At 44.6% G+C, this 13389-nt stretch overlaps 2 protein-coding genes, 1 long non-coding RNA gene and 1 pseudogene across 4 annotated transcripts in view; 2 read left to right on the plus strand and 2 right to left on the minus strand.

The window, feature by feature from the left end:
• The window catches only part of CDH16 (cadherin 16), a 100178-nt gene extending 97233 nt beyond the window's left edge, over window positions 1-2945 (minus strand). The window contains exon 1 of one of the 2 annotated variants that reach the window (XM_083165257.1): window positions 2815-2945. The gene's annotated coding sequence lies outside the window, so the exon portion shown is untranslated. The remainder of the gene's footprint in view (window positions 1-2814) is intronic. The other variant, XM_083165258.1, reaches the window with a different exon arrangement.
• The window catches only part of LOC146046082 (uncharacterized), a 37219-nt gene that overhangs the window by 17482 nt on the left and 6348 nt on the right, over window positions 1-13389 (plus strand). Inside the window, exon 2 of the long non-coding RNA XR_014465740.1 lies at window positions 2824-2924. This is a non-coding gene — a long non-coding RNA (uncharacterized LOC146046082). The remainder of the gene's footprint in view (window positions 1-2823; window positions 2925-13389) is intronic.
• On the minus strand, window positions 3068-7625 carry RRAD (RRAD, Ras related glycolysis inhibitor and calcium channel regulator). Its single transcript, XM_083165260.1, has 5 exons — window positions 7480-7625; window positions 6120-6476; window positions 5413-5486; window positions 4911-5115; window positions 3068-3852 (listed from the first exon to the last, which is right to left on the minus strand). The coding sequence occupies exons 2-5, from the start codon at window positions 6472-6474 to the stop codon at window positions 3575-3577; spliced, it is 912 nt and encodes a 303-aa protein (XP_083021386.1). The 5' UTR covers window positions 6475-6476; window positions 7480-7625; the 3' UTR covers window positions 3068-3574.
• Window positions 11405-11521, plus strand: LOC146046565 (5S ribosomal RNA; annotated as a pseudogene).

The raw sequence follows: 13389 nt of genomic DNA on the forward strand, positions 1-13389 counted from the left end.
AGTGTACACATGAGAGCCCGGCTCCACAAACTGCAGGATAGCTTGCATGAGGGTGTTGGCGTCCCGAGTGGCAACCTTGGTGGCGAAACATTGGCCAGTTTCTCTGCATATGCCACCAAATACCCATTGCTGGGGCAGTACTCGGCCAACATTGGCTTGCCTTTTGACGAAGAGGGTCTCATCCACCTCGACAATCATGCCGGGACCTCCGATCCGGCGCTGCGGCTGCGCCATGAGGTCCAGCAGGCAGGCCTCCCTCATATACTTGTTATACAGGACAGCCGTCTTCTTAGAGAGGGACAAATTCTTCTCGCAGTAGTCAATGCTGGTATATTCCTGCACCCAGGAAAATATGAAGCGGACCAGCGTTGCGAAAGGCAAACGACAGCCAGGAAAGAACAGTCCTGCTCTCAGACTCCTCTTCAAACGGCAGTCCCTCACGTTACAGCGCCACATGGTCTCCTTCAAATTCAGCCGCATCGGATGACCATTGTCGCATGTAGCCTCTGATGGCAGCAGATGATTGCGCTGCAGAAACGCCACTGCCTCCTCCTCACTTGTAGGCAGTGAGAACATATTCACCTCAGCCATCTCAGAGGTCTTGAAATCACCCACAGAGCACTCCACAGCAGACCAATCCACAGCTCAGGACTAAAGATCAGCACGGCTCAGGGTCAGGATCAGCAGAAATCAATCGCAGAATAATCAGGATCAGCAATAATCCACTGGAACAGCAGCAATCCGCAGCACAAGGCTCACGAACAACAGCAAATAGTATTCAAAGCACAAGATCAATCAGGGAGATATCACCAGCAAAGGATCAATCAGCCAAGAAATCACCAGCAACTGAATACACGTCTCACTCCTACCGAGACAAACCCACAAAGGCAGTAGGGGAAAAAAGAACAGAAGGGGCTGTCAAAGTAAGGGGCCGGACTATCACAATAAATATTGACATTGATGCTGTAACTGAGCAGATTACAGAGGGAAGATTTCATATTGACATAGAAACACACACTCCAACACATTAAAACATATGTTACTAGGTAGATTTTATAGGGGGTCGGACTATATAGATTAATTGGGCCTATTAAAATGGGCCTAAACAGCGGGAAAATCGTTGGGCCAATGGGACAGATGAAAATCGTGTGCATCGTGAGCATTGGGGGGTTTAACTTAAACATGCGACGCGACCGACGCGATTTAATAGAGAGATCGTGAGAAAAGAAGTAAATCGGTAGTATCGCGTCGGTCGGGGGTACACAATTAAAAGGGCCACGACTCAATCAACAAGATGCCGATATGAAAACCGACGCGAAAAAAACACATCGTGAGTACATAACTATATCGGGGGTATCTTATCGGTCGGGAGCATCGTTACCATACAAAAAAACCACCGATGCGACGCGATGCTCAAGACTCTCAAGATTGATATCGGTGTGGCCGTGCTAGGAAACAAGTACCGATTCTTGCTTCAAATGTAACAAAATGTCTAATTGTTTTTATTTATAATTGTAGCACCACAGTTATCTATTAAATTAAACCAATGATATTAACCCTTTGAGTGCTGACATCTAGAAATGCCAGCTTCACTCACATTTGTTATATCAATTCAAATAAAAATGTTGTGTAAAGAAGAATATATTCCCTAGATAAGATGACATTACAGGTCATTATGATGAGAAATAAGGTTTGTTTGGCAATTTTCACACCTATTTTGACAAATTCCCGTGGCACTCACAGGGTTAAATTAAACAATACAGGTCGAGTATCCCGTATCCGAGTATCCGTTATCCGAATTATTCCGAAAACCAGACATTCCAGAAAGTGAAAAAAATATATATTTTTTTGCTAAAAACTCACTGGGGACATTTGTAACAGCATCACTGGGGACATGATATGTAACTGGCACTATATATGTGCAAGACAATGATTGCTTGGCATTCAAATTCAATATCTGAGATAGTACACAAATTTTGTTTCATGTTTTAAAAACTTGTTTTTTGAACAAATAAAATATATTTGTGTATTTTATGTGGTAATAAAATATATTTGTGTGTATTTTATGTGTTTATACAGCATACATGCAAGATACTTCAAAATACATCATTGAAATATTAAAATATTCCGAAATACGGAATAATCCGTTATCCAAAATTCTCCTGGTCCCGAGCATTTTGGATACGGGATACTCAACCTGTACTATAATGTGACAAAACGTGTAAATGCCTGCTTCATCCTCTTTGCACTAATGGCTAGGATGTATTACTGAAGGCAGAAACAGAGTACCACGGTCTTCAGTCATATTTTCAACATGTTGACAACTTTATTTAGACTGTCAACATGTTCATAATGCGACATGCATTGCGTTGACCTTTAACCCATTGACATTTTCAATCTGTCAGCATTTAAAGCGACATCAGCATTATTATACAGTTAGGCTGCATTTAGCATTATACTGTATAGTATTGTCGACACCCTCACCCTCATACATAATGTTAAGCATGTCGACATTAGGTCAGCTGGCTTTGTGAATGTCAACATTCCAATGTAGACATTGGGACATGGGTTGACATTCAGTGTTGACACTCAGACCATGTTGACATTCTCGTGTAGGCATTCTGAATGTTGGACATGCATACGACACTCAGTAGGACAGGAAAATACATGTGGCCATATGTATCAAAGCTTGGAGAGTTAACATTGGTTAGTCTAAACATGCTTACACACTATATGATTTCCGTTAACAGTATGCATGATTATGATATCGTGAACAAAATCATTGTGTATATATACAAAAACCTAACTACTCACCTTTTTTAGGTAAAGTACCGGCAGTGACCACTAAAGGCCTCCTTAACACGTGATGATCATTTTCAAATTTGCTGGATTTGGAGAGAGGGAGCTGTGAAGACAGAATGGAGGTAGGAGCAGATAAGGGACTAAGCTGTCATTTTGACAGGCTTTTAACTAATACACATATATAATGCAATACCCTTTTCTCACCACAGAAAGCTAGGAAACAGAGTTTTATAACAGTAAATAGTTTATTATAAAATCTGCATGTAAACAAATATTAAATCCGTCTGATAATAATTAATTGAAGTGCAATACAGTTCAAAAATTTGAGTATGGTACATGTCAGTACAGAGGTCTCTGTGCCAAGGTGATTTCATGAACATGGAACCTGTAAGAAAGAAGATAAGGGAGGCGTGTACGAGCCTGCGTACAGAAATTTTCAAGTTTCAACACAAAACAGAACAAAAAAAAGGTGATGTCTTTCTCATCTTTTGTTAAAGTCCAAGCAAAACCAGTTTCCATGGGGCACAGAACATGTCAGGAGGCACAAAGTCCCTCTCCATAAATTAGTCCATGCGCAAAAAAAATCCATCAAACGCTGATTCCACAGATTCCGTAATCTTAATGAAACCCTCCAGTCCTGCTGATTAAGGCAAAGAAATAGAAATGAGGATCTGAGTTCTAGATTTGTATTCATCTATCTCCATTTCGCAAAAAAAAAAAAAAAGTCAAGTAGTTCCTCCAGGTAACAAATAGTGTCTCAGCTGCGTTTGTTTCACAGCACCGACAAGTCGTGACAAGATTTGGATTTCTGCTTGAAAGCCATTTTCTTATTATTTTTGGCTACAATCTTCCCAAGGAACCTCTTGGCTTTTTTCCCAATGCTCTCTCGCCTTTTACTGCTGGCCATTCTCCTGGCATTGTCCTCTTTGCTGTCTTTGCGGAGTCTGATCTGACGGATAATGCCTTCAAAGAGATCCTTGACGTTGTGGTGGAGAGCAGCGGAGGTCTCGATGAATTTACAGTCAAATACTACAGCACAGGCACGACCCTCTGAAAGTAAAACATGGTAAGGGTTATTTATCTAAAGATGTGGATGTAGACGTTAGTATCTTTAGTACAGTAAAAATGCATCCATCATAGAATATGATTGTCTCCACAACATTATAAAGGAGATACATTATTTTTGTTGTTGGTATGAGATCCCAATCCTATTTTTAAGATTTCCATGCTGTGGAAGAGCTGAACTCCCATGTTTCTTTCTGGTCTAATTCTAACCAATAAGACATGTTTAGCTCACTCCCTATTGGTTATGAATGCACTGTGGATCTGCCAATACGATCCATCAAGCTGGAGGACTATAAATGACTCTAATCATGGGAACTATAGCTCTCCGGGTGGTTCCAATGGGCAATCTCCACAACTGGGTGGTTCCAAAGAGCAAGCTCCTCAACTGGGTGGTTCAAATGGGCAAGCTCCACAACTGGGTGGTTCCAATGAGCAAGCTCCACAACTGGGTGGTTCCAATGAGCAAGCTCCACAACTGGGTGGTTCAAATGGCCAAGCTCCACAACTGGGTGGTTCAAATGGCCAAGCTCCACAACCGGGTGGTTAAATAAGCAAGCTCCACAAATGGGTGGTTAAAATGAGCAAGCTCTACATATGGGTGGTTCTGATGGTCAAGCTTCACAACTGGGTGGTTACATCGGGCAATCCCTACAGCTGGGAGGTTTCAATGGGCAAGCACCACCTTTTTTGGTTGTGGCACTGATTCTTAATCTATTGAAGAGCATTCATCTCTGAATAGTAACGCTTTCAATATGGTGCAATTAGATGTTGCCTATTGGAGTGAAACGTACGTATGCAACATCATCTGAAGCCTTTAAAATTGTCACATTTGTCCCCTTTCTATAATATTTATGGTGCACTTGTTTTGTGTAATATTTGGATTACCAAGTTCCTTTAATTGATTTATATTATAGTCTAATCCTCTCTACAAACTAAAGAGAGTGTAATTTGATGTTATAGTCTGTACACATAATGGAATAGAATGAGGTCACTTGTGCCAAGATCTATCTCCATGATTCAAAATGAGCAACACCTCCACTCACCTTCCACAGAGACTTCCCTCGATCGGACCAGGTCGCTCTTGTTTCCTACTAGAATAATAGGGATGTCTTCGGTCTGGCGTGCCCTCCTTAGCTGAATTCTAAGTTCTGACGCCTTCTCGAAGCTTGCCTTGTCTGTCACAGAGTAGACAATGACGTAGGCGTCACCCATCTTCATGCACTGATTGTGGAGCCAATGGGTGTCATCCTAGAAGCGCAAGCAGGTGACAATGTTCAATTCAGGTCAACCGCAGCTATGACAATACACCAATCGCTAACTTTTTATGGTCATACTAATAATAGCTGCAAACATTGAAACTATTAAACTTTAGGAGCCAGGGATATTAGATGATACTGGGGAATTTGATTGCGTTGATTACCAACGACAGTTTGTTATTGTTTATAGCAAACAAAGCAGCAACACTTGTACTTAATAAAATAATGCTATTAGTAACGTAATAGTGTTGAATCAGTAAAAGCAGAGAAGAATGACTTAGTCGCGTACCTGTTCCCAGATGTCAAAGACGAGAAGGCTAGCTTCCTCTCCATCCACCATGATTGATCTGTCGTAAGTATTTCCTATGGAAGTAAGGGGAAACCAGTTATGACTTATCGGCCCCAGAATGAATGCAGACATGAAAGTGAAATGTTTTCCTTGTAATGCGCCAGAAACTGAAGCTGTCAGACAGAGTACCAGCTCAGTATTATATTCTGCAAGTGTAACTAAATATAACCAGAATCAGGGATGATTGTATAATCTGATTGCACTGCATGAATGTTACATCGTAAAAAGCCTGCAGGTACAGCAATGTATGCTGACACACGTCATGTAACCAGTTACATCTGTGTGTCTTCCACTAATAATGTAAGATATTGGGAGATACTTCCGGCATTGGCTTGTGATCAGCCATTACCAGTTCACTATCAACCGAAAGCCAAATTAATTAAAGGACCACAGATGCTGTAATGTAGATAGAGGTAGATAATTCTGAAAAGACTACAACCATTGGGGAAGCAATTTTACTTTGCACTACACACTTCCTGCCAATCAACAGTGAGCTTTTAGATGGATGAAAACAGAGAACATACTTTATATATTGACTGTGGTTCGAGGCTCTTGCTTATTTAATCAAATTGTATTTTAATTAGAGAAACCATTCTAATGATCATCTCTTGGTGCTTCTGTTGCCACGTTGCAGCATAGTGTCTTACCTGCTTCTTCTACATCCTGGAGGTCCTCCACACCCCCGAAGATCCTGGCCAAGCTTGACTTGCCCACACCGTGTTCTCCAAGGAGAATAACTTTAAACAGGTGATCTTCAGAGTCACTTCCTGAGGAGATGACGGAGTCAGAGGAGTCGGAGGCCCAGCTCTCTCGATGCTCGTCGGTCGGGTTGTACGAGGGACAGCGGAGAAGCTTAGAGAGATCCCCGGCTGGAGATTTCCCATGCAATTCCTTATCATCTACCGGCATGCTCCTCCGGTGGAGCTGCTGGTGGACCGCGAGCGGCATGCTCCCCCTCCTCTTCTCCAGGCTTTTGATCCGGTCGCTGCGGTTCAGAGTCATATCTGAAAGAAGACAGGAAAAATGCAGCAGCCATTAATTTACTGGAGCTCATAAGGACCCTAGGAACCTCCATACCCATTGTCGGCTAACCCTACGACGGCCTTAGTAGCATAAGATATTACTGGGCAAAATGTCGAACCTTATTGACCGTTACTAGCATGCACCGATTTCCTTTTTTATATGTTTTGGTCCAGTTTTTGAGTTCTAAACAGCTTCCAAACATTGCTGGGAAATATATTTCCAATTTAGAACATTAAACAGGCAATGATGTTTTGTTTTCCTGGAGATAACTTGATAGAATGAATTAGAGTCAATCTGCATGTCAGGTATCTTTCATTATAAATGCATCAGTGTCATTCCGCTGTTATTATCCCTGTCACTAATTTAAACGCCTAAGCTCTGTCAGAAGCATCATTACCCCTCGTGGATCAAATTCATCCTCATGAATGAATCATCACGCTCAGAGACCTCACTCAGCCTGTCCATTCAATTATACTCCTGCAAAACATTAACTGTCCGGCATAACCCAGCCAGGGTGATCTACATGAGATCAGGGGGGGGGGGGTTTAAACGACAAAGATGTTTAACTCACTGATTGCCAGAGGCTGCACGGGAGCCTGGTGGTGACAATGCTACACAAAAGGAACTACAGTATGTGACACTTATCTGGAGTCATTCTTAATGTTTTAAAAGCAAAAAAACAAAATGTTGACTGTATTATTATATTAATTTAGAATATATTTGCACAACATTCCTGCTGTGGTCAAGGAATACTGGAAGATTATAAAGTTTAATCAGGAAATAAATAATAACAACTTTAGGGATACAACTCTTTGTACAAGACCCGTATAACCCCATCATTATACAGCCTTAGGAGTGATATAAATATTACTCTCAGGTCCAATGTACTATAATATTTTACCATATACACCATTTGTTACAATTATATACGGGCAGGCAATGTATTATTACAAGTAACATTAAATAGGGAAAACCCCAACTTACTTTCTTGAAGTGACCTCTAGGATCCCAGGGGAATGTAATATCTATATCCTTGCAGTGATGCTTCTATGCACTTGTCCTAGAGGTTGTGATCAGCTCTCTGTGGAGTTCCCTCTGTGTGTCTCATGCTGTAAGCTGGTCTCCTTATGTATGCCTGGGGGGCTAGCACTCTGCGTGATGTCACAGTCAGCCCAGCATATGGGAGCACAGGATCCTCCCCACTTCCATATCAGTCCAGAGCCTGACGTCACAAGCTCCCATGCTTAGTCAGTCAGTCTCTCTTGCATCTGCTGCAGCGCTTCCCCATCCAGTGTGCTGGTATTCCAGGGACCCTGAACATCTGCCACCCTTTGTGAGCTTGCATGCAGCACACAATGATTCAGTCATTCACATCAGACCCTGCCCTCAGAGCTTACAATCTAATCTCCCCATATACTAGGGTTCATTTTATTTTATTTTTTTTTGTCGGTAATTAAACTAGAATATTTTTGCACAGTGGTAGGAAACTGTAGCACTTGAATAGCGGTATATGTGTGTATATATATATATATATATATATATATATATATATATATATGTACAGTGAATATACACAGTATATACAGTATAGCTATTTTCTTTGTATATCCATGCATTCACTTGCTGTATGGGAATTAACCCTTCCACAGGCATGGTAAACAGGGTCTGCTCTTATTATGGATAGTTGGGGGTTAATAGAGTGGAGGTGCTGTAATGAATAGTCATTTGGTTAATGGTGTGCTGGGCAGCGTGATTCATCTCATATGATAATAACAGAGCTCAGGGAGATTCCAGCCTGCAGAGCTTATAGTCAGTGCTGTATGCGCAGAGCACCTCTGTGCTGGGCTGGGGTTTGTGGATGTGGTGAGTGGGATGGGGTGTTCTGGATATTACAGACAGTGACGTGAGCCCGGATTGGGTTACAGTTGGGCCAAATGTAGAAGCTGGAAGTCATACAAATAGCAAGGTGACAAGGCAATCCCTTCCTATAGATTTACGTGGCATCCCCGCAGTTGTCCTGTGACGCGTTGTACGATGGCCAGGTGCCTGTCTATAACTGTCTAATAAAAGTGACTGAGTCCCAGCATTTCTATGTGATTACAAAGCACCTCCACAGGGTGTCTGCCTGCAGCTTTGTAACACTACACACCAGGGGTACAGTGGGATAGTGCCAGAGGTACGGAGGGATAGTAGCCAATGTACGGTGGGATAGCACCAGAGGTACGGTGGGATAGCACCAGAGGTACAGTGGGATAGTACCAGAGGTACACTGAGATAGTACCAGAGGTATGGTGGGATAGTACCAGATGTACAGCGGGGTAGTACCAGAGGTACGGTGGGTAGTACCAGAGGTACGGTGCGATAGTACCAGAGGTAAGGTGGGATAGTTCCAGAGGTACGGTAGGTAGTACCAGAGGTATGGTGGGATAGTACTAGAGGACCGGTGGGATAGTACCAGAGGTACACTGAGATGTACGGTGGGTAGTACCAGAGGAACAGCGGGATAGTACCAGAGGACCGGTGGGATAGTTCCAGAGGTACGGTGGGATAGTTCCAGAGGTATGGTGGGATAGTACCCGATGTACGGTGCGATAGTAGCAGAGGTACGGTGGGATAGTACCAGAGGTACGGTGGGATAATACCAGAGGTACGGTGGTATAGTACCAGAGGTACGGGGGATAGTACCAGAGGTACGAGGGGATAGTACCCGAGGTAAACTGGGATAGCACCCAAGGTACACTGGGATAGTAGCAGAGGTACGGTGGGATAGTACCAGAGGTACACTGGGATAGCACCCAATGTACAGATGGGGCCGGGCTCATCTTTGCAGGGGATGGCGATGGCGTCGCCATCGCCATTCCCTGCTCCCGCGCCATCTGTGTGTCGGAAGGGGACGCGCGCGCACGAGGTGCGCGCGCGTCCCCTTCCGACGGTGCTGCCCTCGGTCGCCCGGTGCCCACACCGGGCGCCCGCACCCCCCCACAGCCTCCTCGGGTCCCCCCAGCCCCCCTCGAGCGGGAGGCGGACAGTATTGCGTCCGCCTCGCCGGCCGGCCGGATACTGAGACGCGCGTGCGTGGGGGACGCACGCGCGTCTCAGTCAGATGGCGCGCCGTGTTGCTGGCGGATCGCCAGCAGCATGCTGCTGGCGATTCGCCAGCAAGCATAAGGCCTGCGCTATCTGTACACTGGGATAGTAGCAGAGGTACGGTGGGATAGTACCAGAGGTATGGGTGGATAGTCCCAGAGGTACACTGGGATAGTACCAGAGGTACGGGCGGATAGAACCAGGGGTACACTGGGATAGTACCCAAAGTATGGTGGGATAGTAGCAGAGGTACGGTGGGATAGTAGCAGAGGTACCGGGGGATAGTACCAGAGGTACAGTGGGATAGTTCCAGAGGTACGGTGGGATGGTACCAGAGGTATGGTGAGATGGTTCAGGAGGCACAGCGGGATAGTACCAGAGGTACGGCGGGATAGTTCAGAGGTACGGTGGGATAGTACCCGATGTACGATGGTATAGTAGCTGCGGTACGGTGGGATAGTAGCAGAGGTACGGTGGGATAGTAGCAGAGGTACGGTGGGATAGTACCCGAGGTACGGTGGGATAGTACCAGAGGTACAGTGGGATAGTAGCAGAGGTATGGTGGGATAGTAGCAGCGGTACGGGGATATAGTACCAGAGGTACGGTGGGATAGTACCAGAGGTACGGTGGGATAGTACCAGAGGTACGGTGGGATAGTTCCAGAGGTACGGTGGGATAGTACCAGAGGTATGGTGGGACGTCACTGTGATCAAGCCCAATCGGGGTGAAACACGTGTCTTCTGACGTCAGGGCATTTCCAGCCAACCAGAGCCCTCCTCCAGTTCGTCTCTGACGAGTGCGGCCGTTGCAGCTCAAACCGGGGGAACTTTCCCCGCAGACTGTACTGCTGTGTCCGAATTCCGCCGTGACACACTAAGGTATTGTGCACCTGAAACATTGTTTGTCCTCCACGGAGAGACTCTGTGTCTTATCCGTGACTGCATTATTACCGCTACAGAGCTGGACATTTGCGCCTCATCTCATTGGGCACTCCATAACGAGTTACCCGTTATATGAGAATTTAGCGCTATTTGGATTATACAGGTTAGCCCCTGTGTACTATTGTTAGTTGATCCACCTGCGGCTGTCTCCCCACTCTAAGTGGTGGGCGACTGCCACATATCTGCATTATCTATCTCACACCTCTCCTGCTTAATTTTGTTACCCAGGGTTATGCGCAGCACCGCATTGGGCACTTTAGTAACAGTTACCCGCTACATGATAATCCAGCGCTAACTGGTACTCACAGGTTAACCCCCTCGCATTAACGTTACTTGATCTGCTAAATACCGTCACCTGCAGATATTTCTCTACTCCAACTAGAGGGTGGTTGCCACACACCTGTATTACTCACCTTTTACCTCTCCTGCTTAAATCTTGTTACTTCAGGTTACTTATCACCCCTAAAGAGGGTGTTATAAACACCAAGCAACCAAAGAACCACTTTCTAATATCTGTGATACTTGTGATATTCTTACGATATATGCTTGATTTATACGCTATTATGTATGTTGCTGATAATAAGTCTATTATGCACATACAATGATCCATGATCCATAAAGACCTCACTCATCCCTGCATGTGGTATTGTGCACAGTATTTCCCATTACTGGTACAGTAATCACAAATCCATCGAAATTCTTGCAGTGGGTACATATATCGTGAATCCTTGAGCAGCACTTCTTCCTCTCTATTTATTCCAATCTACTATCATCTCTCACCTGGACTCGCTCACTCTCTCATTCGCCTGGGTGACACCGGGGGAAAAGCAGAAGTGACAACTGGCTCCTAGTCCCATTTGAGGCTCTCTCATCTGATGATATATACTGCCATACATCGCTGTGCCGCCTGATCCCATCCGAACTCAGCAGCTAAGCAGTGACTGGCTGGATCAGTACCTCTTGGGAGACCACCAGGGAATATCCAGTGCTGTATTAACATCCAGACAGCAGAAGTAGCGAATGCACACGAAGAGCATTCCCCCCCTCCTTTCTTCCACAAACTCTGCTCTAACAATAGTAACCATAACCTGCAACCCTTACAGATATATACGGGTTTAACCTTTTGTATACCATCTATAGAGGGTCCAGAGCAAGACTCAAAAAAATACCACAACTAACACAATTTGGCTGTGCATTGTATGATTATCCTGCATTATTTTGCCTTGCTCAAGAATTATCTATTGCCTGGTAAATTCCCTGCAAATCATTTTCGCCCACTTGACGGTTATTGTATTACAATTTCGCTTCTCGCTGCATTGTTTATTAACAATTATAAATAAATTCCAGAGTTTAAAACACATGCTGTTATGTATTTTAACATTGTTATTTGTTTTCAAAATTGACGTGTACGTATATGTATTTTAAGTGTAAACAATAAAGGTTAGATTTTACGTCACACATCTGTACATCCTCTTTTCACCATTGTATCATTTCAAGTGTGCCCCAAAAACCCTCTTGTTCTTCCTATGTCTCTTTGTAAGACACTTACCTTAATTTAGTATGGTGGGATACTACCAGAGATACCGTGGGATTGTTCCAGAAGTACCCTGGGAAAGTAGCAGAGGTACGGGAGGGATAGTACCAGAGGTATGGCGGGATAGTACCAGAGGTACGGTGGGATAGTTCCAGATGTACAGTGGGATTGTACCAGAGGTACGGTGGGATAGTACCAGAGGTATGGCAGGATAGTACAAGAGGTACGGTGGGATAGTTCCAGATGTACAGTGGGATAGTACCAGAGGTACGGTGGGATAGTACCAGAGGTATGGCGGGATAGTACCGATGTATGGTGCAATAGTAGCATAGGTATGGTGGGATAGTAGCATATGTACGGTGGGATGGTACCAGAGATATGGTGGTATAGTACCAGAGGTACGGGGGATAGTACCCGAGGTACACTGGGATAGCACCCAACGTACACTGTGATAGTACCCAAGGTACACTGGGATTATTATTATAATTTTATTTATAAGACGCCACAAGTGTTTCGCAGCGCCGTACAAAGGAACAATACAGGGAGACAAAGCTTGGCATAACATTGAATAAATAACAAAAATACAGTACAAATAAAGAGTGCCACAGTTCAATACACATTACAGCTTGGATATAAGTAGTGAGGACTCAACGAAGATGGTCACTGAGTGTTGGAGTATAGGAGAGCTGTGAGTGACATGTGAAGAGAAGTGGGCTTTGACAACAGGAGGGAAGAGGGCCCTACTCGGAGGAGCTTACAATCTAGTAGGAAGGGGAGATAGACAGAATACAAGAGGTGCAAGCAAGTGGGTGGTGGTTAGATAGCAGGATGTAAACAGGCAAGGGGTCGGAGAACCAGCTGGTTTATGCAGTGGAAGAGTACGCTTTGATGAATAGGTGAGTTTTCAGTGCCCGTTTGAAGCTTTGCAAGGTCGGGGAGAGTCTAATGGAGCGAGGGAGTGCGTTCCACTGAAGGGGTGCAGCACGGGCAAAGTCCTGTACTCTAGCATGGGAAGCAGTGATCAGGGTGGAGGAGAGACGACAGTCGTCAGCCGACCGTAGAGGGCGGGAGGGTTTATGAATGGAGATGAGGTTAAAGATATATGGAGCAATGGAATTAGAGATGGCCCTGTATGTGAGTGTGAGGTGTTTGAAGAGGATTCTGTAGGGGAATGGAAGCCAGTGCAGATTTTGTTGAAGGGGAGTGGCAGAATTAGAGCGGCGGGAGAGGAAGATAAGCCTGGCTGCAGCATTGAGGACAGATTGGAAAGGAGCCAGTTGGGATTGAGCAAGGCCGGTGAGGAGAACATTGCAGTAGTCAAGCCGTTAGAT

The sequence above is a fragment of the Crinia signifera genome, chromosome 11 (genome assembly GCF_055691185.1).
Source record: "Crinia signifera chromosome 11, ASM5569118v1, whole genome shotgun sequence".
NCBI classification, from domain to species: Eukaryota; Metazoa; Chordata; class Amphibia; order Anura; family Myobatrachidae; genus Crinia; species Crinia signifera.